Source organism: Lipophrys pholis (genome assembly GCF_963383615.2).
Source record: "Lipophrys pholis genome assembly, chromosome: 7".
In the NCBI taxonomy this organism is placed as follows: domain Eukaryota; kingdom Metazoa; phylum Chordata; class Actinopteri; order Blenniiformes; family Blenniidae; genus Lipophrys; species Lipophrys pholis.
The window spans coordinates 27,303,390-27,331,340 of NC_137638.1; the positions used below are offsets into that span (position 1 = coordinate 27,303,390).

Below are 27,951 nucleotides of genomic sequence, written 5' to 3' on the forward strand. Positions count from 1 at the left end.
AAATGCTTCTGATTTGCTTGTTTATCTTAATTAAACCTTCTGCTATAGCTGGGAGTGAAAACCGGCCTTTCACTTCAAACTGTGGTGTTTTTGTTTCTGAGAAATCACAAAAGTTTGATCAAATATCTTTCACACATACAGAAAAATGAAATAAGCTTCTAAAGCATGTTTTTAGCCTGGAGGAGGAGAAACCTGGAACCCATCAAGTTCTATGTACTGTTGAAATGTTTCACTGTATTTTAAAACAAAAGAACAGATTTTCTTTAGGCAAAGCAAGACCACAATATTTTTAATGACATCTTTATTAAAACTTTACATTAATCCAAAACAACTTAAATATTACCGTGAGTGCTACTTGTCTCCAAACTAAGTAAAAGTGTATATTAATACTTCATATGTAGGTCATTTAACTTTCCCTTTTCAAATCCAGCATCAGGAGTACATACAGTATACAAAAACTGCTCCCACACTGACATCTATGGACGATCTAGGCACTGCAGAACACTTTTGGGTAACGGGGTCGTTATGAGGGGAAGAAGATCCAAGAGGTCGGGACTCAGGCAGCATGAAATCGACAAAAAAACAGAAAAAAGAAGTGATGAACGGCAAAGTGCAATGAGTGTTTTAACTCAAGAGCATCCAACAGATTCACCTGTACAGGTAAAAGTTGCTCCTAGCAGTAAGGGGTAGTGAGTGCTTAATCAAAAATACTTTGTAGTATTGATAAAGGAAAAAAGAAAACAATACCACAGCAGTCAGTGCCTCGGATTTGAAAGCAGCATATTCTTCCACCTTTGACACACAATATTGTAAAAGCATGAAGAGAAACTAGAGACGGGCGTTTATACGACGACAGGACGCTACAGAATCTGGTAGCAGAGTACAGAAGAAGGTTATACGTTTCACAGTGACACTAACGAGAGTTGAGAAATGCAGAAGTGGCTCAGCAAGAGTCTGTGCTCCTCGCCATCTCGTCACACGTGGCTGTTGACGCCGCACAGCTCGGTGCGCGGCCGCCTGTCGCCCGACTCGCAGGACGGGAGCGGCCCGACGCCGCCGGACACCTGGCTGCCCCACGGCCTCCACGTCTCGGACCTGCTGCTCTTGCCCTCGTGTTTCCCTCTGGCCAGTCCGTTGGGCACGGCCGGGGCGGAGGTCTGGTCCAGGTGCTCGGCCGGGACCAGGGGCTGCCGGTCCTCCTCCTCGGAGATGGCGAACACCGGCACGCTGATGTGATCGCCCTCGCCGGCGAAGTCGCGCCTCTTCCCGGCCTGGCCGCTCTCCATCTGACACTGTGCGGTGGGAGACGAGGCGGCGGCGGCGGGCTCTGCGGGGGAGCTGGGGGTGTGGGGAGCCCCGCACGACTTTGCCGGGTCCGTCGCCCCCGAGAGCAGGCCGAAGCACGGCCCCGTGAAGCGGGAGCGCCGCAGGTTGCTGGCGGAGTTGAGGCGCCGCTGCCTCTGCGCGCTCTGCGTGAGCGGGTACGAGGCGTTGCTGATGGACGAGTCGGACAGGATGCTGGCGCTCGCCTTGGCGTCCAGGTGGACGTCGGAGAACACTTTGCGGCCATCGGCCGCTCCTCTGCAGTCGGCCCCCAAACCGGACGGAGCCTGGAAAGACGCAGACGAGGAGGAGAGTCAAGACCCCACAGGAAACACACGATGTCAGGATTATAATCTGTTCTCAAATCTTTAGGAATCCTCTCTCAGGTGAAAACATCTGCTGGAGCCAATCCTCTGGGCAGTTCAGAGTCACAGGTTAAACCTTAAATACAGATTTCTGGACTGTGGAAGGGAGAACATGCAAACTCAAACCTGAAAGCCTGAATGACACGGACAGAAACACAGGATGGAGATATATTGCTGCTTGGGGGGGGGATTATGTTGTTTTTTCAAACTAATAATGTTATTTCAGGGTCGTTTTTATATGTAGGACCCACAAGAGGGAACATGGCTGATTTTACTACGGTGGACGTCATCATTCAAGTTAATTCTCATCATTCTTGAGATTTTGAGATTTGAAAACACTCATACCTGAAATGTTTGGAGAGAATTTTCTAACAGGAAATGGAAACAAACCCTTTTTATTTTTCTCTTCCAGGAATAAAATTCTATCTGTTTTTATACACAGGCAGAGGTACGATGCTGCAGTGGTGAAGCATCGTCTCATCACAGTGAGACGTCTCCTGGTTTAGGATTTGCATGTTTTTGGCTTCTTCCCACAATCCGAAGACATGCTTATGAGATTAACTGCTGTAGGCGTGAACACGTGTGTTTGTCCTGTGACGGTTCAGTGAACCCCACAACCCTGACCCAGAGAACATAAAGAGACAAAAATTATGGGAAATATTTGGTTTAAATGCTGCAAGTCTTCAGCGACGGAAGGTGGAACCTTCTTGTCAGGATCAATGGAAAACTACACATAACCAAAAACACCTAAATGACATGAAAACTCCTCATCAACAAGGCGGTTAGTACTGACGCTGTCCACCAGCTTGGTGAAGGGACTGGTGGAGTTCCAGCTGCACCACTTCTTATGAAGCTGCTGCAGCGGCGGCAGGAAGTCCTGGAAGGTGCGCACGCTCCACGCTCTGGGCCTGGAGCCGCCGCCGTCCTTCGGGGACCTGGTTCCCGCCGGCGAGGCGGAGGAGTCCGGCGAGGGCCAGTCGCCTGCGGGACCCGGACCGGTGTCGCTGTGCCGCAGAAACCTCTCCCTCTGCTGAGACGGGGAGATAAAGGAAAGCAGAAAGGTTGAAAGTGCAGCAGAGGGGCAGCCCTTCAGCTGTTTCGACAAGACGAGCCGTCACGCCTCCGATGAATATAATCTACACCTGCTCAGTGGGCAGAAACCAAGACGCGCTGAAAAACAAAAACCAAGTCAACAAAACTTCCCCCAGGAAAACAAAGGTTAAAAGACGAGAGAGGATCAACAAACTAATTGAGAATGAACACAACGTAAATAGCTCACATATCAGAGGTGGCATTATGTTCAAGCACTCAACTGCAGCTGAGCAATGAGGCACATGGCGCCGCGGCCTCGTTACCGACGTCCAGCTCCGGCTGGACACTCAACCTCAAACACTTTCCATCAGTCCTGCGGTCAACATGTCGTCATGCACTTCCATATGTTGGTTTTCTCATGTGTTCATTCAAAAGCTGTACTGAAGAAAACAACTGAGGAAATTAGAATAATAAAGATGAAGAAAGCTCATGAGAGAGAATGAAATCAACACCTCAGACCATTAAGGTTTATCGTATCTGTCTGTCACATCTCCTCCACCTCCTCTTCATCTTTCATTCACACCGTCGAGGCTCGTCAGAATGAAAAAAATAATAATTCATATTAACTTGATAACATAATATTAGAGTGCATTAGCTGGTATTGGTAAGTATTAAACTTGTTTTTGTGCACAAATATGAAATTCATGCTTTCCATGTGCCAACAAGTTGTTTCTTCCATTGTCCTCAATTTAATGAAGGTCATATAAACAAACCCCGTCTCTTATTCTTTTATGTGAAATTATGAGTTTTAAACTCAAAATATCTAATGTTAAGAACTGTGATTAGACAATGAAACCCAGTTCTGGGTCACGACTCTCCCAGGTGAGACTCACTGCATTACAGCGTACATGTTTACATTTGCTCCACTGAAAAAGTTTAACCCGACTTTATTCGTACATGATGGGCTTTTTTAAAAGGTACATTTCAGAACTTTTCAGGAAGTTATTTTGCATCTCAGTGGAGACTGCAGTACTTTTCCTGCTCTGCTCCAGTTCTTCTCACACGCACGCACGCACCTGATATCCTCCCTGCAGATTTTGTTGTGAACAACATTAATGGATTACTGAGAAGGAACTGCTGATTAGTTTAGTCCGTTCAGTCATACAGCTGCCCGGCCCTGTGTGTGTGTGTGTGTGTGTGTGTGTGTGTGTGTGTGTGTGTGTGTGTGTGTGTGTGTGTGTGTGTGTGTGTGTGTGTGTGTGTGTGTGTGTGTGTGTGTGTGTGTGTGTGTGTGTGTGTGTGTGTGTGTGTGTGTGTGTGTGTGTGTGTGTGTGTGTGTGTGTCACCATGAATGTTACTGAAATCATTCCAAAGCCCCTGCTGTTCCCTTGACAGCTTTAATATACTTAATAAATAATTTGTAGGTCGCACACGCGCACACACGCACGCACGCTAAAAGTGATTGACAGGTTAAAGGTACAAAGGTCACTTGATCATTTTTGATCAGTCAGCTGCTGCTGATTGGTGGTGGTGGTGGGGAGGGGGTGGGGGGGTTAAGGGTTACACTCATCAGAAAGAGATAATCCTTCCAACAGAGTCACTAGCAGCTAGCTTTGTCTAGACAAGAATTAGCTCGGGGGTTTAAATGAAATGTTCTTTCGCTCGCTAAAGCCCCACCAGCACAATGGCAACTTGTAGAATTTGACACATGAGGCAAAGAATCAGTCCTCCGGGGGGGAACCTGGAGTCAAACGCAGTCTGTTGATTTTCATACAACCAGGAATGCTGGCGAGCATTCTGACCCAGACCTCTGATCACACTGCCTCCAGCAGCACAGCTTTAAAAAGGATTCTCATCGCTGCATTTTAACGGAATTGAAGTTCCCCTTAAAAGGAAGCGTTCTGGGCGGGTCGTTAAAGGCTCGTCCACGTGTCCTGTAGAGAGACCAGAGTCGCCATCGCCCGGAAGATAAACGGGCACCGACCAGGTATTCCAGGTTCTTGTGGTTTTCACAGCGACGTTTTCTTAACATCACTTCCATCGAGGACACACACAGGCAGACCACACACTGTGCAGCAAAGCGTGCATGACACACACCAACACACACACACAAAATTGGAGCTGGGAATCTGGCTCTGTAGATAATACTCCATTAGCCCAGGCTGCAGAAAAGCCTGCCAGTCCTTCAAAAGGCTGCCAGAGTTGTTTTATGCCAACTCTTATTCCAAGAGAACACAAAAGAGAAGCAGAGGGAAAAAATGTGGGCTTGAACTATTGCTTCTTCAACTCTCCTCCCATCTTTTAATTATCCTCATTTCCCATTTATGCCCTCATAGTTTCGGACTTCCTCCCTTGCGTACGCCGTCATAATGTTGTCAGACTTACCCGGAACACTGGGTCAATTCTAAGCGAAGAAATCCGCGTCGCCTCTCATGATGGTTGGTTCAATGTGTCATGTTACCACCTCAAAACATTTTGAAAATTCTTCATGGACGCAAATGCATGCAGGGTGGTTTCCAATGGGACGTTAGAGAAGTGGACTTGGCAGGTTCGGACCCCACAGCTGACAGGCGACCACTGTGGGTCCCCCGAGCATGACCCTTGACCCCCATCAGCTCCCCGGAGCGCCATAACGTGGCCACACACCCACACTCATGATGGGTCAATGTGGACAAAAGGAATAAATAAAGTATGATCAGTTCAGTTTTAGTTCCACTATGATGAATTCAACTGGTCGGGGACGAGGTCCCGCTCCCTCGTGGGAAAAAAACAAACAAACTGTTGAATGTTGTCAAACTGGGAATTTCTCACTGGGAAAGTGGGAAGTTTTGGAAAGCTCAAAGAAGCCGATATATTACTCAACATATAGGCGGCCGTGCATTTACAGGAGAAACAGTTATGACGCAGTCTGTAATTGACTAAACTTCTTGTGATTCAAAGGGAAGAAGCCACAATCTATTAGCTAAACGTACCGTAAGTTCTGGACTATAAGCCTCTACTTTTTTCACACGCTTGAACAATGATGCGGCTAATTTATAAAATGTTTTAGGGGTTAACGAGCTTCATACTGCCAATACATGGGCGATGCGTTCAGGTGCATCACGTAACTTTGCTCTCAGTCCCGAAAGTACAGTAAATAGTATTTTGCAGGTACAGAAACAGCAGTTTTTCCAAGTCTAGTGAGAAAATAAACTTTACAGGCATCAATTGATGTGTTGACTCACCTTGGTGATTATAACATTGTCATCTTATCGGTTGTCTCTGTTATGAAAACTACCAACTATGAAATCAGACTTTCAGAATGATTTCTTTCCAAGATCCCATTACTGTGAACACATGAATAGTCCAGGAGAAATACACGTTTTCTGGGAGAACTGTACACATGTGGTCGGGTCGCAGCCAACAGCTTTACTGCTTGTGTGTGAGTCGATCAATAACAGTATCAGTGTTCATTTACAACCCCATCATCTGGATTTCTTAAATCTAAGAGACACTGAGTGGGCCTGTGAGAAGAAGAAAGACGGGTGTGATCACACTACAAGACACAGCACCAACTAGTGGTCAGGCAGGAAAACTGCAGTGTGAATGTTGCCAGAAAGTGGAACTTTTCTGAAATGAAAATACCAAAAAAACAAAAGGCTGTTTCCAGTCTTGTGTAAACAGGGATTAGATATCACAGACATTCAATCATTTTTAGGATGATGAACTGACCTCTGATTCATAATCATCCATCGAGCACGTGCTTTATTTTTTTAATCTCACAGACTCTGTAGCCAGTAAAAAAACAAACAACGTTGTCTTACCGTGTATTGGGGAAACGGCAGTGTGCTGGTGGTTGGGGATGGAGACACAATGAAAACTTCATCTGCACCAAGATCTAGTTCAGTCAGTCCACTGCAGGAGAGGTCCACCTCTGCATTCTGGGAAATATCGGCCCCAACACCAACTAGGAATTAAAGACACACATCAGCTGCAATAATCAAACTTTCTTAGAACACGTTTCTGCAGGATTATGGTTATCATTAGATTTATCGTTATTCTCCACATTGAAATAAAGTGTTGGATGTTTAAAGCGAGGCTTATTTACTGAGCAGCAGAGTAGTGAGCCATGTGAGTGTTCCACTGAAAAATTGAATCCTTCAATGAAACAACATCCAGAGTAGGCTAATCTGAACTCCTTCGCTGGTTCTAAGCTGTGTGTGTTTTGGTGTAAACTCTGTGACTGGAGCGCACAGAGCGAGGGACTGTACTCTCTTGTTGTTCATACTACTCCCAGGCTGCTTTGTGGGTTAAATGCCACAACCCACAAATCTCCCAGCCTGGATCCGGTCCCACTGAGGGAGCGAGAGAAGTCTTTGGATTGTTCCAGGATCATGCCTGCGTGCCGCTCCAAAACTAATGCAATTTTCCTTCTCAATGAAACGCCACAGACCCACCTCAGAGTTCGCAGACAGTTTCTCCTCTTTCTTTCTTTTTCTTATTCCAGGTAATGATTTACAGCAAATGCAATGACTCAACAAACCCAAAAGCTTGCAGGGGGGGGGGGGGGGGGGCAGATTTAAAACAATAAAGATGCTTTGTTCCAGGTCCCTGAAGAGCGCAGCCTCACTTTCCCTCGATTAATCCGAGGACAACAAGAGCGAATGGACGCCACACATACGCTCTACGTCTCTCAAACCCGAAAATCACGCACACTTCATTAGAACATGGTTTTTATCCAAGAAATGGATTAATGATAGATTTCCATTCCCGCAGGGGTTCTTGTCATTCCTAATATTTCCAGGCGAATGTCTAAACACGCGTAGATATAAATCAGGTAGAATGACGATGGCGCACTGAGCTTCATCGAGTTTTATTTCTGAGATTGTAGACTTTTAATACAAATTTTGTCCAACATAATTTCTCTAGTGCATGTGTGTTTGCTTCAAACCTGCGTGGGGCTGGCCGTCTCTGTTGTTGTCCTGCTCTCCGGTCGTCTCCAGGTTGGCCTGATTCTCAGCAATCAGCTGCAGCTCGCTGACCTCGGCCCCGGTGTTCTGGACTCCCTCTGGCACCTACAAAACAGCACCATCCCATCCAGTTTATCTGCAGAGCTTCCAGATTGCCTCATCAAAGCAAACATGTCCAGTACAGGTGTTTGATTAAAAAAAAAAAAAAAAAAAAAACCTTCACTGCACAGCTGTGTAAATGTCTTCTGATACACAAAAGCAAAAGCTCAGCAGAAAGAGATAACACGATGACGTCAATGGCGTTCTGTGGCACGCTGATGGGCCATCTTATTCCCTTGGAGTGAAACTCACCATCGCATAGAAACGACTGGGATGAAAATACTTCAGGTTTTACTGCGTTCTGACAGTTTGATACGGGGAAAATGTTCATACATGCGCTGCAAAGGTTTTTTGTATAAATACTAGTGCTGTCAAAAATAATGCGTTAATTGAATTGAAAGGTTTAACTCGTTAAAAAAAAATGTACGTAATTAACGGTTTTGTTTACTTTTTCTTTCCTCCCTTACCGGAGCAGCATGTGCAGCGTCTCTCGGCGCAGCACCATAACAACAGAGCAGCGCAATACAGAGTGGAATAATATTAAGGCAGAAAGTTTCACTTTAAAAAGTTACCCGATGGCTGATTGAGAAAGTGAAAGTCATAAGCTTTACTTTGAAAAGCCGAATTTAACGACCACTTTAGGAATTCCGCAGCAAAATAGCAGGTTGCCATGTTGGCTGACCAGCAGCCACCAAATCTCTCTCTCATGTTTCTGTGATTAGGATCAGCTGATGATGTACAGGAAGACCGGCAATATCGGCTCATATGGTTTTGGAGAAATGGAACTCTCTATATAAGTATCACATTATTGAAGTACTGCATCTATTATGGTCGTTTCCATTGTGTCTAGCTTATGTTTCTCGTTTCACACACTTGTGTCTATGTGTTGGTTAGACATGAACACATCAGTGTCTCTATGTGTAAAAACAATTATATTTTGCTTCGCAGAAGGGAAGAAGAACTACAGTATTTCTGAGGGCTGTACTTTGTTGTACCTCAGAGTTGCAGGATGAACTGGAGCTGCCTCTTTTTGGACACAGCTTCGGCCTGGAAAACAATAAATATCACACAAAATCAATTTACAATCACAAATATGTGCAAGAAACAACGTTGATAAATATATTCAGTTTTACTCCATATCAGTGTTTTATTAGAAATTACAACCATTTTCCTTCATACTCGGACCATAAATCCCACAAAAGTGTATGAAAATGGTAAATATCTGAGATGATCGCCTCTTTAAGTTTATAATAGCTCCAATTTATCACTGGCTAATCTGTTGATGAAGTGACATCCCTGCCAATGATCAGCTGTAATAGTGGGTCCTGCTCAAATGGCTTCACTATGCATTACTGTATCTCTCCTAATAGGAACTTATGGCCACAGCTTCCAGATCAATATTGTAGCTTCTAACCATTTAAGAGGCAAATGTTCGACCCGATTTCTATGTTTGCTTGTTTTTAAATGTATTCAGTAAAAATACACCATATTAAGTTAGTTTTATGTGTGATTTGAGACGTTTGAATAACTAAAACTGCCCACAATCAGACGTAATTCACCATTTAAAGTTCCCAATTGACTTTCACAGAAACATTTCTTAATGAAATTCTGCAAAAGTTGCCACATTGTGTTACACTACTGAGTATTTACAACCACCCTGGAATATATATAATATCCTACAAGCTGAAAAGTGAAGAGGAATAAACTCACTTCGCTGTTATTTTCAAGTCATCTTAAAATATATTTTTTTAAAAACCCTGTTTGCTATGGTTATATTATCGGTGCCCTTTTGTTCTGTTCTTAAATTCATTTAAGTCAGTGAAGCATGGAGAAACACTTGAACAAGTACCCTCTTATTAAAAATTGCTCTTACAGCTGAATGAGTTCATTACCAGACTTTGGTCAACTGAGGTCGACCCCTGCTGCGACTCCCCTCCACCTTTGGCTGTTTTCTGACCAGAGGGGTCTTTCAGAGTGAAACTCACTGCTGATTTCTCCTCACAACAATCTCGCCCTAATTCACCAGGTCAGTTTGTTTTTTTCAAACGTTCTCAGTAAATCAATAAAGCAATAAGGATCAAGCCAATTTTACAAATAAAACTTACAGAGACAGCTGTGCACTTCCCTTTTGCTTCTGTAGAAATTGTTGTTGTTCCCACAAATTGCCCATTCATTTTATTGAACACGTGTTTCTAATTTTGCCGTCATTAATAGAGATGACCTGCAGGGCCGTCGTGCCTGACAGATGAGTTGGAGCCGTTGAAAATGAGGACAAATCACCGTAAACTACTCGAACACTGAGACGGGCACAAATGGAAAACCTTTAGAGCAACTGGTTTCCGTCTGGACTTGCAGCTTAGGAAACTTCCAGCTTGTCAGTACAGATAGTATTACAGCCCTCCAAACTTAACTCCACAGCTTGTTTCCATTGTCCCCTGGGATGGCAGAGGGAACAGCTTGTGAATTACACCTTTAGATTGCCCGACAATGCCGCCCGTACTCTCCTTGTTGCCTCTTTTTCTTTCCTCCACAGCACACACCCGCCCATTCACTTTCATGCGGCCTCAATGTTTTTGTGTGGCTGGGAATTGATGCCAGGTGCCGTACCTTGAATGCCCCGCTGTCTACGGTGAGAATGCGCCACATCAAGGAAGCCGCACACTTGCAGCCAAAGCCAACTAATCGCCAAAGGTCACCACATCACAGGCTGCGGCTTCCAGCTGAGTCAACATAACAAAGTCGTGACAGTGTCGGGCCGCGTCTGTGTGCGAGCGTTTTCTGTCGGGACGGCCAATTTCATTCACGAAAGATAAGACTTGTGAACTTTCTCAAGAGAATCCATAGCGAGGACGCAGTTAGAGGTGGCGCGGGCTTCAAAACAAAGTCAAAAGCAGGGATTTGGTACATTCTTAACAAGGCAGGGTGAAAATTCTCACAATGGCAGTAATGACATGATGATGCTACTCTGAGGCCATGTTTTCACCATGTCACTCTATTTTGCAGTTTTTTCACACAATCATTAGCTCACACTTAGAAAGCCTGGAGATGAGAAAGACCTCTGCTTTGTTTAACATGCTCAAAATAGCCAGCGGCCCGCTCAAAAGCCAATCGGTAGGAACAAACACACAGTTACTCCATTTAATCTGAGTGCAGTTGAGCGACAGCCTCAGTCCAGTAATGTTCGTAACACTCTACACTTTGGTTTACTAAATGTTCGGTCTCTGTCGGGCAACTTTCAATCAATATTCTTATCACTGAGGAAAACAAATATTGCCAACGGTAAAACGCAATAAAAACAGTCCAGAAATTGATTTCATGTGTTTAACAGAAACTTGGTTAAATGAAAATAGTGCAGCAGCGCTTCTAGAATCAGCTTCTCCACCCTGCAGTTTTATCGGTGAGGCCAGAGTGTTGAAGAAAGGAGGCGGCGGAGCTTCTCTGGATGATATTACACGTCACTGCCAACAGCTGTCATCGGGAAAGTTTGACACTTTTGAACATGTTGCGCTTCAAGTTAATATTCATTGTGATAATCCAAGAGACAAGAGTGCTAAGGAACTTCTGAACATCCTTGAAAGTTCTGGCCTTTTCCAGCATTTGACAAATTCCACACACAACAAGAGACACATCTTAGACTTTATTTCCAAAGGTCAAAATATGTTTTGAGGTTGTGGTGAAGGATGTTGCAGATTCTGACCATTACTTTGTTTCTTACTCGATCTCAGCTGACAGCAGCAGAAGTAAAACAAGAGTAGATCAGAAAACGTCACAATGATGAAAACACACGGCGAGTCTTCACCCAGACCTTCACCAGCATGCAGCTCTGCCTTCAGCGCCTGTCAACGACCTTGTAGATAACTTCAGCTCTAAAGTTATAAACATCATTGATATCGTCGCTCCAGTCAGAGCTGAAGTAGTCTGTGCTCCAAGAAAAGCCCCAAGGAGGAATGATACACTGGTAAAAGCCCCCAAAGAAGACTGGCAGAACGCAAGTGGAGAAAATTTAAGCTCCACCTTCATAAAGCTGCTCTGACAACAATTTCTAGACTGTACATTAATCCAGGAATCATTCATATCCCTTTAAATTCAGAAGTTCAAGTTTCAGTCATTGCGATAAATTGGAATTGTATTATGAAAAAAAGACATTGTAAATATCCAAAATAAAGAATCAAAACAACCTCATCTGTCCCTCTCCTCCTCATGGGGCTCTCATGCTGCACTCAGGTGTGCCAGGTGCCCCCCCTCCCCACACAAGAGCGATTGACAGGCAGTGTTGGGAAAGTTCAGTTTCTACATGAACCAGTTCAAAGTTCAGTTCATACATTTTAAATTGAACTAGTTCAGTTCATAGTTCTACATTCATAGTTCCAAAAATGAACCAGTTTATAATTCTTTTTTTTCCAATATGTTGCTGTGAGCTTTGGAGTTACATGATGCACCTGAACGCATCATCCACATATCAGCAGTATGAAGCTTGTTAACCCTTAGAAAGCAGAGTCGTCCACCAAAAAAAAAAGTAGCGGCTTGTCGTCCGGAAAGTACGGTAACCATACGAAGATGAAGTATTAATCGTGGAAACAGAGTCTGAGGTAGTGTTGCTGTCTTCTATTTGTTTTTGTTGTGATGCTTCGCATTTTGATGACGGTGTGACGCTGGTGGCTGCTGTTGCCAGATTGGTAGTTTTCCCCCGACATGTTAAGGCCCGTTTACAGTGAGCCTTACCCGGGTTTTCTACTGGAAGGCTCAGAAATCTGGCAACTCTCTAAAACAACATTAAACTGTGAGAGCGCCGTTCACTAACACCAGAATGAGCGCCGCTCACAGTGACGTCGAGACTGGCAAACTTATCGAGCTCATTTTTAATTATCGTGCAATTAATTGATTTATTGATTATCGCAACAGGCCTAATCAAGATGAGATCTTTTTTTAATCAACTTAAAAAGTAGATGTCCTAAGCTATGGTCCTGATGTATGTGGAGGGTTGAGTATGTAAATGTCGCTCTGGATTTCAGGCCACGTTTACACAATAATGTTTCAAGTAAAAATGCATTGGTTTTGTATTTTCATTTCAGAAAAGTGTCATGTTTACACGGCAACATTTTGAAAACCATGTGTTTAGTTGGAAACGACAGAAACGCTGTAAACAATGCAGTTAGCACGTTGGGCCACTAGTGGGTGCCATTGGTTTTTGTTAAGAAACCACACACACACACACACACACACACACACACACACACACACACACACACACACACACACACACACACACACACACACACACACACACACACACACACACACACACACACACACACACACACACACACACACACACACACACACACACACACACACACACACACACACACACACACACACACACACACACACACACACACACACACACACACACACACACACACACACACACACACACACACACACACACACACACACACACACACACACACACACACAAAACATTGAAGATAGTATACGGACAGTCGTATGGCCAGACAATCTAGTTGGATTTCTCTTATTGGTGACTCTACCGAGTCCCAGAAAAATCTAGACTAGTATTCATGACACTCTGGAGGTCTTCATTGTTGTTATTGTCCATAAACTCAGGCATGTACAGAAGAACTGTTTACTACAGCCGCGGTGCACACGACCAGTAGCAGCGTTTCAGAAAAGTTGCGTCTTCCCCCGTATCCACGGAGACAGAGTCGGAGCGTTTTCAAAAGGTTGTGTTTTCAGTGGTTCCTAGAACTGTTGCCGTGTAAATGGACCCTCAAAAAAGCAACAAAAAGCTGAAATGGATTTAAGGCTTTGAGTGAGCGTTTAATAGACAAACCTCTCAATCATGCCTATGTACAGCAGAATTGACAATAAAGCTCACTTTGAATTCGACTATTACGTTTAAACTCCGTTTTAACCCTAACCCACTTATATACTTCTGCAAATTGGAAAAATATATAATGGGCTGGCTGTCAGATATTGGTAGATAATATAATTGATTCATGACAACCATTGGCCAATGCAGCAACACTGATTTAATCTGGAAGCTTCACAGTATTCCCTGTCCGTTTCGTCTGTATTTTCTTGAGTACAAATTAAGTGATGTTACCTGAAAATGATGCAGAGGGCGCTGGTGAGTATCATAGCGAAGAAGGCGGCGCCGCTCACAGCAGCCAGCAGAGAGTCTGTTTTGCTGGCTGCGGGGGCCGTGGCAGGCTGGTCCCCCCCCGGCTCGGTCAGGTTGTGATAGTGGAACAGGAGTGCGAAGCCACGTCCCCAGTGCGTGGTCGTGATGAGCTCCATGATGACCTCCACCATCTCCTGGCTCGAGCCAAAAATCAGCTGGCTGCTGGGGGGTCGATTGGAGCCACAGAACCTGGAGGAGAAGGTGATGAGGTCTGAGATGTAGAGGACATCGTGGGGACAGGCATCTAGCACAGACTGCTGGGTCTCGGGGCTCACGGATGGCGTGTCGGTGGAGAGCGGCGAAGCGGGGGTAGTCTCGTCCACCACTGTGCTCAGGTTGGAGCGGGCTTTGAGGTTTCCCCTCAGGTGAGACGAGGAGGCGGAGTTGATGACTTTGTCCCCTGGAGGCACAGCCCCAGGCAGGAGGAGGAGAGAGGGAGGAGGTGCTGAAGACAAGCTGGAGGAGGCGTCCGCGGATCTTTTGGCAGAATTTGAGACTTTGGCGATTTCCATCTTTGTAGATTGTTCCTGGACCACGACTTGCTTGATGTGGCCGTCTTGGGAGGACTGCCGTGTCTTCAGCACCTCCTCGGCACCCTCAATCGTGGCATCTTTAGTCACTGGTGAAGCTTCGTCCACAGCTAAGCTGCCTTGAGTTACAGTCGCCTCTTCGTCCACGTCTTCCTCGTCAAAATTAGAGAAAGCAGAGAACTGCGTGGCAGCGTCATGGCTTTCGAACACGTCAAAGTCAAATATCTCCAGAATCAGCTGGTAATCGACAGGTACAACGAACTGCCACACGCAGTGCGTCCCGGAAGAGTAGTTGTAGGGGAAGCCAGGAGACAGAATCAGGCCGTGGACATCCACCACATCCACCTTGGCACCGCAGTCAAAGTACACCTGTAACAGGAAGTACAATAAGTTAGCCGTGTCACAAACCCACAGATCTAAAACGCTCACATCTTTTGGCACAGACTTGTGCTGCTTGTCAGAGAAGACAATAAACCCAAACCACACAAAAGGCTGAGCAGAGCACAGGCACTGCCAAGATAATTCACGTCAGTGCCACCCATGCTGGCATTCCTTGGTATTATGTTGCAAAACTATTATATTACACTTCATCCAAATTCTGAAACAAGTCGTGCATTTAGGTAATGGCCACTAAGTGACTGTTTCGCATGTCAAAAGGTTCCAATGACAAAGGCTAATAATACACCCATCTTGCAAGCTGACCGCCCTCTGACATAAACCAGCTTGAAACTGAACTTTTCAACTCTGCTGCTCTGTCTTCGTATCAAAGCCCGAGTTTTGCCTGTACCCATGGCCTTGGTAACCCTTAGGGAACCAGGGGTATTTCTTCAAACATGCTGGCTGTAATTCTTCCCAGGTGTACGGGGAGGTGAGGGGGACCTTGGCCTTAAGCAAAGACAGATGTGTGGTTGGTCCAGGGGACTGAGGAACCAGACCTTTGTAGGGGTCCAGCGCATTTATAAGCTTTTATTCTGGACTGTGGGAATGCCCCAGACTGGCAGACCGGCTTGTCAGACAGGTAACAACTCAACACCCGCGGGCGACGCTTATGCTTTGGACGAAGCAGAAAGCATGCAAGATCTCTTTGAGATTGCAGTTGGGGTGGGAGGGGTGGAAAGGGCATCAGGTACACGGGGGAAAGCTAAAATCTTTGGAGCCAGACAGCCACTTTGATTGCTCTACAGACCATCTATCCCCATCCATATCCCACTTATCAAAGGCATTCCTCAGACGGTATATTTTAAGTAGCAAAACCTCCGTGTAATTCTGACTGGAAAAGTGAGCCACTCGCTCGGCCCTCGGGTCATTAGGATCAGACCAAAGACCCTCTCCATAGTTCATACAGCAGTCATCCTCAGAACGGCTTTAGAGCCACCTGGGAGGTCAGAGAAGATAGGATAATCAAAAAATACTATCTGCACCATCCAACACAAGACTTTCATTAGCAGCAGGTCAATAGCTAAAGCAACACTCTTTTGATTGTTTTGAACTTAGTTTAACCTCTTTTTGAAGATGCAACGTTCTGCACACACACTTCACAGTTCCAAATTCTTTTTTTCGTCAAAATCTCACAAAGCAATACTTTCTGGTTAGAATGGTGAAATTTTAGCCGTCTATCAGTTACTACCACAATCTGTGTTACTTTGCGCTACCTCAGGTCAAACAACACAATTAGATCTCCATCAGGCCGAACCCGTAAAACGATACCAAAAAAACGTCATAAAAGACTAAATGTTTTTCTGTTTTAATCCAAAAAGGAATTAACAATCAGTTCCAAACCTCAACATGGAGACAGAAAAAAAGCCTATTTTATTGATATGAAATTTTAGTTTACTGTTGAAAAATGTTTCCGTATGTATTTTATTTTTACAACTTGTTGCTTAAAAAAAAAAGAAGAAAAGATGCACATCACATGACGATCACAAATCCTTCCTACCGTCGCTTCTCAACTCCCATGATTTCTGCAGCCTTCAGAAAAATATTCACAATATTGCCCTCACAGTATCAGTTGATGTTATCGCTTCTTTGCTGAACAAAACCAAGTGAGATCTGTTTGGTGTAATGTTCTCCCTGTCATTTTCACAGTGAAAGATCGTCACACGAACTGCAATGGAAACTTTTCCTGGCCGCTTCTGGCCTGCGGGCTTTATGTTTGACACCGCTGCTCTCACTGCTGCTCAGTGATCACAGGCAGGAGCCATTTGTACAAATAACGCTTCATATTCAGACCGTCTGGCTTCATTTACGATATCCTGTCTGCGGCAAGAAAATAAAAGGTTAAAATGTCAATTAACACTTTACCTAAAGATGTATGTTTTGTATGTCAAACTGAGTTCACAGACAGATACAATTCAGCAAAAAGCTGCAAAACGTGATGGCGTGACACGTTTTGTAGGTTTCTATTCTGTTGCATTTTGAGGATATAAAACAAGTGAAACTGCAACTGACAGAGAATGCACCAACATGACCAGCATACTGCGAGACAGTTTCCTAATTGCATTTTAAAACAGTAGTAGCATTGTGGAGGAACTTAACTGCTTCTAGAACCAGTGACAGCACTTCCCAAAGGTCTGCAAAACTCAATATCTGATCTTCTGATACAACCGAAAGGACCTTTATTTTTTATTCGTCAAATTTTGGGATCAAGACTCCAGAAAAATGCAGAGACGCGTCAATTCGGAGATGTTTAAAAGCAAGGCTGAACTGTGTGTTGTGTTTATGTTTGAGCTTGTTTTCAGGCCTTTATGCCTCTTTGCTTTTATTTATTTTATCATTCTCTCGTGCATGTTTCCCCACAATGAGCATTTGCCCACACGTGAAAAAAGAGAAATATCTCCGTTCGGGTGGGATTAGTGAAAGTTACGATCATCTCACTTTATACTTGCTGTGTTCTGCTGTTTTCACTGGGAGCCACTGAAAGTTCTACGAGTCAACGAGAGGCTTTCCCACATGCACTGCGTACACACACCGGCTAGAAATGAATGCGATACAGCAAAGAATTACACGGGTGACATTTGAACAGGCCAAATGCCATTCCTGCTGAGGTTATAGAGAGTAAGCCGATTTGGGGTTCACTGGGCTCGCGGCGGAGTTGTGCAATAAAGGGGAACCACCTCACAATATGGGGGCATAACAGGGGCAGAGGAAGACAGCGTGTCCCCGTTTAGGACAAAAATCACCAGCGGTGAGAGAATGTTCTTTTATCTCCACAGCATGTTAGTCTGCTTGACACTTTTACCCTCTTTTAAACACTTGGTTCAAACTTGGGCAAAAGAAAAATATCAAATAATGTCAAGAATTGTGGAAAAAAAAACAAAAAAAACAGTAAATTGAAAATGATAAAAAGGAGAAGAGTGTGGTCCATGGAGACTGTGTGATTCCTGCCACCAGGATGAGGCAGCTGGGAGGTCCCCTGCACCCTGGGATGTACATGCTAGACTACACATGAAAGAGCCCCAAAGTGCCACAGTGTCGAATGGAAATGGGACATTCTTATAATGCCAAACATGTCAGTTCTGTTACATCACAGGCCACTCCACTGGCGGGCCGCTAATTATTCAGGGATGCCTTTTCTCATGGCGAAACAATGGGCTGCAGTGCCGTTTTAGTGAGCCACTCCACAAACGGGGAGGGCGGATAATATTTTATTGAAGTGATGCTAATAAGTACGAGGCAAGCCGAAAGTTTACATAAGAGCCTGCCGGTCATTGCGTCCCAGTTGTGTCACTGACGGGAGCTGCCCCGGACAGAAGTACATCAACCCCGCACATAATTGACTGAGATGACTTGTTCAGTGAAACATCAGACCAGATGCTGTCATTACCGAGAGGCCCCCCAACCAGCGGTATTGTTCCATCGTTTTCACTTTGCATTAGTACATCTTTAGCAGGGAGAAAAAAGTTTCAATCACATTCCATGATGGCGTTCATGTGTCTGTTTAATTACCAAAGAGCCGGCATTAAATGTGCTGACTGATTACTGTACCGATTACAAATTACTTCATTTACATTTTGGGAAAAGAATCTGAGAAATCATTTGAACACTAGAAAATTCACATTTCCTGAAGAAACAAAATTAGATCAATAAAAAAAAAAAAAAAAAGACATTGGGTTTCTGGCTTTTTTCAAGGACTTAGAAAGGAATGTTTTTCCATTCAAACATGCAAGATAGCCTCACAAATACTCAATTGTTTGCTGGTTTCACAGTAAACCAGCAACACTTTGGCTAAGAAAAAGATCATTGTCACAAGGGCAATCCAAAAAGAAAATATAGAAAACAACAACTCAAGATCTCTCTCCAGTCTCAGATGTGAAATAAATGTGTGTGTATATATATATATATATACACACTAATCTTTATAAATATAACTTGACGTTCTTTTTAGGAATTTTGTTTCGGTTCAAGGATCAACAATTTAACAACACTGAGATCAAAACAAATTGAATCAGGTGACCTGGACTTGGTCGTATGTCTTAAAAGTGGTCTCAGCCCTCAGGCGGGCGGCTTCACCAGCTCATGCTGAACCTGTAGGTGATGTCGCTCATTTGTCAGCTGCAGCTCGGTGTGGACGATCACCCGCTGACCTGAGAGGAAACCACAGCCCACCAACTGCTCCAACCTCATCTTCTCCCCAAAGGATCACAAAATACTGAAACAAACCATTTCAAGTGTGTCAGTGTGAAACTGATGGAGAGTCTCATATTGGTGGCAAGTTACATTTTTACATGTTACAGTTTCTATTTGCCACCTTCTGCCATCGCAAAGTAAGATTTCCCACCAGTTAAAATACAAGAGAATAAATTATTTTGCTGACAGTGGGTTTTTTGAGACAGAGAGCCGAGTTCTCGCTGGAATAAGTAAAGGAATATGTTCTCAATTGTTAATCTAAATATGTTGGCAGCTGGCTTTATCACTCTAAGGCCAGATTGCTTGTCAGAAAATATACAATATAGTAATTTTCAGTAATCAAATGGTCTTGATGGCAGTAGGGAGAAGAGGTGGCCGTCCTTGATGACGCCTACAGGAAGGGGAATGACTAGATTTTGATTTCTATAAAACAGGGCAGTTGGCCTGTCCTGGAAATACCGATGCTGGAAGTTCACTAAAAGATGTCTTAGAATTTTTACTTGGGATGTACGATATTTGACATGTGCCAATATGTCGATATTTTTTAAAACATAACTTTGCCGATATAATCCGGAGTTGAAGGATGTGCCGGCGCGTGAAAATCACATGTCCAATTCGCTGCTGCTTCATGCTGGGTGTGGCGCGGCACGTTTCTAGCCGCGTTGCATTCCCCCAGAGCTAGCCTCATCTCATTTGCATAAAGCTGAATCCAGCCAACAATATGCAAATGAGGCACGGGGAGCCAAATTCCGACACATCGCAAAACTTTCGTAAAACATCTAAACTGGCTCTGGAACCAAAACGGAGACAAATTCAGCAACGGCACAGTTTATTTCTCACCTCAGATATTTTCTGAAATACTTTTCGCTGAACTGTATCAGTAATAAAAGAGAAAGTCTGAGACCGACCCGCACTGATTCGCGCTACATGCTACATGCTAAAGAGTTTCAGGGCTCACACACTAGCGATGCTACACATGAATGCTCTTCCAGCATTCACACAACAAAAGTATCAAACTAAAATCAATCAATCAACAATTTCACAATCTTTTTTTGGTGTAACCCACCGGAGTCAAACTCATTTTAGTTCACGCTTTGGATCTGAATCGAGCCAAACAAGTAAAAAATAAAGCCTAAGAACCGATGAACAACCGATTCCACATGTTCTCTTTATTTGAGTGCAAAGATGTAGATGCATGATCCCAAAATATGTCCACTCATCATAAACAGCCTGGAGAAATTAGGAATAATGCAACTTTTATTGAAAAAAAAGATCAGTCAGGTAATGCTTCCCTTGTAAGTTTTAAACTCTGAAGGTCTTCCCACTGGCCGTATGTTTGACGCCACTGATATAAACGATAAGCAAACAAAAACTATCTGCATGTCTTTAAACCTCTAACAGAGTAAACAGTAGCCTGCAGTCTGACCAAACTGTTTTCAACAATATGGATTTGTTTAAACCACCCAGGCCACTGTAAAAACTCTGCAACACGAGCTGGCTTCTGCTGAAATACGGCTCACACACACACACACACACACACACACACACACACACACACACACACACACACACACACACACACACACACACACACACACACACACACACACACACACACACACACACACACACACACACACACACACACACACACACACACACACACACACACACACACACACACACACACACACACACACACACACACACACACACACACACACACACACACACACACACACACACACACAAACAGCCCCGGACTGGCTCATAAACAGGCAGGCGGGCCCCTGAAAAGGGGGCAGGAATCCTCACCAGCCCTGTTTACTGGAGGAGAAAAGTGACACTGCTTCACAGACTCGTGTTCGGGGAGCAGCAGTCGCCTCAGGATGCAGCGCAAATACTCTCAAAGTCTGGGCAATCGGAACGTGTAAACAAATGACGGGAATAATACTTTGAAATTAAGTCAATTCCATCAAACTCTTTATTTTTCCAATTACTTTAACTGGATTTTGAAGTTGAGACACAAATATGCAGTAAAACCTTCAAATTAAGACTCGGCCACACATGGAAAATTGATACTAAACTATAAATGTAAGGTTCAAAAAAAGAAAAAAAACCCGAGCGCAAATTAAAGCTGTAGACATTCGAGTTCACCAAAATCAGAACTTCTACTTATTCAATTAGAATAGAGCGTAGCTTTTCCTGAGTTTAACAAGAATTTTCCACATTGCAGCAGTATTAAAAGGTACAGGACCTCACATACTGTCTTGTAAGAAATAAATTACTAGATTCCATCTATGCATGCTTACAAATCAGACAAAACTAACCCATAAATTAAGACTGATCAGACAGGCTGATTAAAAAACAAAAAAACAAAACACAGACTGCTATTACTGTTCCTTGTGTTATGAGATGATTAATTGAATCCTATACACATTGATTTTCCATATTATATAAGTTGTGGCAAGATGAATGTAGACATGCAAGCAGGGGGAAAATCAGAATTAGTTGCGGCTCCGTCTCTGGAAAACAGTTTGCATGGGTTTCTGTGGACGGACGGAGCTCCTTGAGGTCATCCTCCGCAGTTCTGACCCTCCAGACCTCTGCTTGTGGCTGCACAAGTCAAATCACGGTGCTTTGGCAAAAAAGAAAAAGAAAGAGTCTGGCATTATATTGTTAAGGGCAGGGATTTTCTAGGGTCGCCCTTGTCAGCCGACGGAACACGGGTTTTCACCCCTGTGTGCATCATGAGACACTCATGAAAGACCTCTTTCAGCCCGGCCATGTTTGATCAACATCTTATTTACGCATTCATCTTGGCATGTTTCCTGTAGCCCGCATGGATCAGTGGAATGCTGTTAATTATTGCTGCTGCGGTCCTCAGACTACAAGCGCTTGCGCTGATATGCGACTGGGTGGGCGAGAGAAACCTGCAGATGCCAGGCACTGTTTTCCATGTTTGTGGTGTAAAACCTATTAACATATTTCCTCTAGAAAGAGCTGCTGCTGTGGAACCGTGTGTGTGTGTGTGTGTGTGTGTGTGTGTGTGTGTGTGTGTGTGTGGGGACGTGACCTTATGTCCACAGTGGCTTCACCCAGTGCGGGGGGAATCATTCCCAGACTTTTGCATCCATGATAATCTAAGAGCAGCATCTCGGTGAGGAGCTAAATCCTGTGGTGACACAGTTAAAGCACAATCAATCAGTGTAAATGGAAGCAACATTTCCACATCAGACCACAAAAATCTAAATTGTCGCAGAAAAGTTTTTTTTTTTTTTTTTTTTTTAATGTCACGTCTAATAAGACTAGTAACCTCTAAAGCACAGGGAGTTTAGTGACATTTCTCACGACAGCTATGAAAGCTTGTGAACAGTGAACGCTTCGCAAGACGAATGGCAATGTGGCCAGCGAGCGGACTGGATCACCTTCTTACTACAATCTGTTTCTCCTCTCCATCCCTTAACTCCAACACAAGAACGTCATCCACTTCTCAGCCTGGTTCTGCAGGTTTCTTCCTGTTAAAATAGTTTTTCATTGTAGATTTTCTCTGCAAAGGTGCCTTGAGATTAGTAGTAGTATATATATATATAATTGAATTAATGCTGGATTATATGACGACAGCATGTGATAATGCAAACCTCTCTCTCTCTCTCTCTCTCTCTCTCTCTCTCTCTGATGTATCACGGTTGAGATGGTCTTAATGAGTGGAAGATATATTGTGAAGCTCTGATCTAAATGATTTCATTACTTGACAAAATTCTATATTTAAAAGAGCCATACTACGACCTCCTGTTCAATATTCTGTACGTACGGGAACCACACGTTCTCTGTATGTTTCCTGCGATACTGAACCCACATAGATGCTTTAATTAATCAAAGTTACAGGGGAGAGTCTGAGGAGATTTTACTATTGCCGAGTCAGTACCTGGAAGTATTATTAGGACAGGTGCAGGTCAACACAGCTATACATATACAGCAAACTGTAATATACTGTTTATTCTAGTCAACTATCACAAAAAACAACAACCCAGGAGTCTTTCTGACAGACGTACATAGCGCAGTTTTCAGTCAGTCAACCGTGTGTGCCAATGAATCTGTCGCCTCATTCCCCTTCCTTCCTTTTGACCACGTTCAGAGACGCTCTCGCCATCACATTTCGGCCCGAGTCTAAATTACTTACATTCCAATGTCCGTCGAAATTGCTGCCGAAAGGCGGCACTTTTTAAAGCCGACTGTCCTCTTGCTACTTAAAATGTTCTGCCTTGGAACACCATTGAGGCTCGTCACTTTACCTATTAGTCACTTTTCTGACAAGGCTCCTGTAATGCATTTTGATTGCATTTTCCACCGAGTAAAATTTGTCTGGAGCCGCAAAACTTGTAAAGAAAAAAATCTTTAAAAAAAAAAAAAAAAGATAAATAGAAATGTAGGTTGCATTCATTAAGGTACGACTGAGATACATTTTAGCTCTTGTAGCCATTTTTAGGGAAATCTTTTTTTTTTTCATGGATTTTCTGACTTCAGCTCTTTTATGCATCTTGCCTATTTAAGCCAGTTTAACTATTTAACTATTTAACTATTTATAGCCGCTGTGCTTTTCCTTGTTAATGTTTTTCTTTTTTCATGATTCTTGTTTTTTTCCCCTTTCTTGGAACATCGTTTTTACAATTTATTTATTTTTTTTTTATTAAGCTATTTTATCTTTTCTTTTTCTTTTTAGCGATTCTGGCTGTTTCAGCTCCTAATTTATTTTGCCATTTTTGTCCAAGAATTTCCCTTTTTAAAAAAAATAAAAAAAATAAATCAGCAAGGTCTGCAAATAAAATAAAATTGTAAGAAAAATGTTTATTTACAAAGAATTTTCTGAAAATGTCATGGAGCCGTTTGAGAGGGGATGATGAGCCATGTGTGAGTGCAGAGCCACAAGAAGTATTTTACCAGTTATGAAAGAGTTGTCCAAAAGACTGATTTGGTAAGTTTCATGTCTAAAGCTGATGTTTAATAAGGCAATATTTTCTTAATAAAAGAGCAGTATTTTCTATTTCAAAGCTGTTAAGATTCTTCAAATACTTCCAGGATATTGTGAACTTTTGGTAAATAACCACCTGGCGCTTTCAGGCGATAAAAACAATGACAAACATAAATTTGATGTCCTTTGGGATTATGCAAACACAATGGAAAACACAATCTTTAATTAGGCGATCATTTGGGGCTTTAAATGTTCTACCAGTGGTTATGAGACGAAAGCAGACATCTGGCTCTGTGATTCGGATGTTAGCCTCTGCTGCAGATATTCTGAGATTATATTATATATATATATATAATATACTATTTTTCACTTTTAATTCTAAAACACAATAGTATGCACATGTTCCCTGTATAAGAAAAGTTAACTCAAAGCCGTTTTTACCAAATAATTTCGAAGGGTAAAATGTTTTATCAGCAAGTAACTAATACTCATTAGCCGCTTCACAGACTCATCCAGTAAAATGAGCAAAAGCATCATGTATCACAGGAAGTACTGAAACGGAGCCTATTCTTAAAGTGTCCCGGCTCTGTGTTCACCGCCTTCTCATGCCATGTCTTCACACTGTAGTGCACGATGACATGTTTATCTGTTGTCAGACTGAGCATGGGAGGAATAAGTGAGTTCACCGTTCACTGGTCCCACAGCGCAATTCAATCAGAGGTGAAAGTCCCCTCATTCGCTCTCACATGAAACCTTCTGTGACACAAAGCACCAAAACAAAGATCAAATTCACTCTCCCTCATCCCGGGATCTGAATTGTGGACTGGCAGACTTGGATGCTTCCCTTTTTTTTTTTTTTTTTTTTCTGAGGGGGGGATAGAATAAATTCCAAGCTTGTTTATGCTGTTCCAAAAATCAACTTAATACAAAAGGGGAGCAGAGGACAAAGCCATCATTTACCGTGCCCCCTCAGGCAGATAATTGCAAAGATAGTGAGCACCCTATGCACACAGGAACTAAAGCTGGAGACGCTGACAATTCAATATACCAAGGGCTTTTGTTGTCTAGTTCTAAGAATTGTGCTGCTGAGCTGTCATTCTCCATCAGCGGAAAAGGACGACTCTTGACAGGTGGAAGCCACAGAGTTTCTGCTGGCTGACAGTGTGGTCCTTATGTCCTGGGAGATCTGTGCCAAGGGTGACCCTTTTGTACTTTGACACCCGTCACTGCCACAGATGAGACCATCACGCAGCATCTCATAGACATCGACACAGAAGCAGCGTTTGAAGTACGTCCAGTATCAACATTGCAAATCTCTTTCAATTTGGGCTGGGGGAAAAAAATACCCCCCAAAAAAACAAGCCAACAACAGGTTATACAAGTGTACATCTGAGCTACAAGACATCACATCAATCCCCATTCCTGCCAGTGATGAAATCTGCTAATTTCTGGCTGCAGACACAGTCCAGTCATTCGAAATGTTGGGGTTTTTTTGTGGCTGCGTTCTCCACATAAATGCCTCAGTAACACCTCTACAAATCAACTCCTCAGCACCCAAAGACAGCTGTGAGCCTCACTAACCTGACAGAGGCTTTCCTCTTGATGACAGCCGAAGCTGAAACATCTCCAACATAAATGACAGCCTGACTGAAGGGGGGGGGGGGGGGGGGGGTTTACAGTCCCTGTTTATCAGAGTTTATTACAGTTCATGCTCAATGAAAAGTAAAACATAAGGTTAACATGCTCCCAATGTGGTTCTCATTTCTGCAGCGTGCATGCCATTCTCTGAAGTTCCCCAACATCAAAACAAGCCTGTGCCATCAAAACATCTCTTTTTGTGAGTTCATAACGTGCTACAGAAATTTTAAAATGCAGGCTATATATCTCAAAGATTGGAATAAATAGCTTTTTGAGACCTTTTTTTTTTTGTTTAACTTAACTGGAAGGGTTTCTTTTTTTCTTCTTCTCAATTGTCACAGAACCACATGGCTTTTTTTTTTTTTTTTATACATATTAATCTCTAAAACTGAACTCCGGCGTCCAAATGCGAAGCACGTTTTGAATCTAATCACACAATTTGCATAGACGTGGATGAACTGGCGAAATGTTATGAACAAATGTTTCCAAGATTGAGCACATGTAATGCGACAGCGTAATTGTGCACTGCAGTTCATTTCTTACACAACTTTCGCAACATTTGAGGCTGCAGGGTGACGTTCACGTCCTAGTCCATGCGAAACTTCACTGGAAAAATTGTAAATTTAAAAGTTTGTTAATAACTTACAAGTTTTCTCGCATTGTTCCAAGATGGCCTTTGCGCTTTAGAAGCCGATTGATTTTCTGACAAAATCGGCTTTAATTGTTTTGCAATTAAACCATCTAAAGTTTTAAAATGTCAACTTTTAATGCATAGTCTACACTGCTTTACCGCTTCTTGCTCTCGCCTCCAGCCGCACACTGTAAACCGGAGTTAAAGTACTGAACGGTGGTTAAAATTAAGATGTACCAAACGCACCGGTGCACCTTTACAAGTCTAATATAAGCCGAAGAGAACAGAGCTACCTTAACTTAACAAAGTTGCTTGGCTGGAATCTATTGAAGTCAACATGTTTGCCAGGAAGCAAACAACTGTTGAAGATCGGGTTTGGTGGACGGGGTTCGCCGCTGTGGTTCGCTGCATGCCAAGTGAGCTACGACAGATTCAGCTTGTGGATTATTTTTGTAGCACAGAAATGTCAACTTACTTTCTGAGCAACGCATCCCACCACGAAGAGCAGATATGCTGTCATAAAAACATTCGCTCCAAGCGACGTAGCACAACTCATTTTCCTCTAATTGTTCCTCTTTTCTTTTTTTCTCTTTTCTTTTTTAAATGCGCCGCACCGCGAGCCGTGTCCCGCTCCGCCGCTTCCCTCTCATTCACCTGAGGTGTCGGGAGCGCGCTTCCATCGTTCATGGGCGAACCCGACCACAGGAGCACAGGCTCACTGACTGACAGCTCTCCCACCCAACACTTTACCACAATCACACCTTCTTTTCTCTTTTTCTTTTTTCTTTTTTAAGTCAATAACACAAAAACAGAACGGCTCCATCCATGAACTGAAAAAATACATCCCCTGTTTGATTTTCCAAAATGTTACGCACTTGTTTTGACTTATTTTGTCTGTTTTAATCATATTGTTATTGGTAGTATTGTTTTAACTTATTTTTTTATGATCAATCAAATAATCAGCAAAGTCTTTATTTCCATCTCACTTTTCATACAAATACAATGCATCATTTGCTTACTTCTCACAAATAGTTTAAAAAAAAAAGAAGACATTTTGCGTGGGCATGGTCAAACGCACACAAGTTTCATTTCACTACGCACATTTTTTCCATTTCTAGTGAGGAAACACACTTAATATATTCATGATTAAACAAGGTAAATATCAATAACTAAACTAAACTGATACTCAAATATGAGAATAATAACTGTAAAGACAGAATCACACAAACATTGATAAGCGACTCATGAACAAGGAAAAGGAGATACAAATTAATTCAAAACCTACAAAAATGTATCTATCTATCTATCTATCTATCTATCTATCTTTCTATCTATCTTTCTATCTATCTTTCTATCTATCTATCTATCTATCTATCTATCTATCTATCTATCTATCTATCTATCTATCTATCTATCTATCTATCTATCTATCTATCTATCTATCTATCATTGGGAAAGCTGCTTCTGGCACAAGTTAAATATTGGAATGATGAGAATAATTACAAGACTGGTATTTGTTGTCATATTTTCTCTATTTTTACAGACGTGGGGTTGCACAGTGTCGTAATAATTAGTGTTCGC

At 43.0% G+C, this 27,951-nt stretch overlaps 1 protein-coding gene across 1 annotated transcript; it reads right to left on the reverse strand.

Moving 5' to 3' along the window:
- Positions 1-265: 265 nt before the first annotated feature.
- LOC308112634 (uncharacterized protein) lies at positions 266-27,026 on the reverse strand. The gene is made up of 7 exons (XM_080468310.1): positions 26,846-27,026; positions 13,896-14,872; positions 8,764-8,815; positions 7,651-7,774; positions 6,524-6,666; positions 2,482-2,718; positions 266-1,610 (listed from the first exon to the last, which is right to left on the reverse strand). The coding sequence occupies exons 1-7, from the start codon at positions 26,924-26,926 to the stop codon at positions 975-977; spliced, it is 2,250 nt and encodes a 749-aa protein (XP_080324436.1). The 5' UTR covers positions 26,927-27,026; the 3' UTR covers positions 266-974.
- Between the last annotated feature and the right edge of the window lie 925 nt (positions 27,027-27,951).

Coding starts and splice junctions, on each gene's coding strand:
- LOC308112634 (XM_080468310.1), bottom strand. CDS start 26,926: ATGAGTTGTGCTACGTCGCTTGGAGCGAATGTTTTTATGACAGCATAT. Junction 6,667..7,650: donor AGACGGCCAGCCCCACGCAG/GTTTGAAGCAAA, acceptor TTTAATTCCTAG/TTGGTGTTGGGGCCGATATT. Junction 1,611..2,481: donor TCACCAAGCTGGTGGACAGC/GTCAGTACTAAC, acceptor GCGTCTTTCCAG/GCTCCGTCCGGTTTGGGGGC.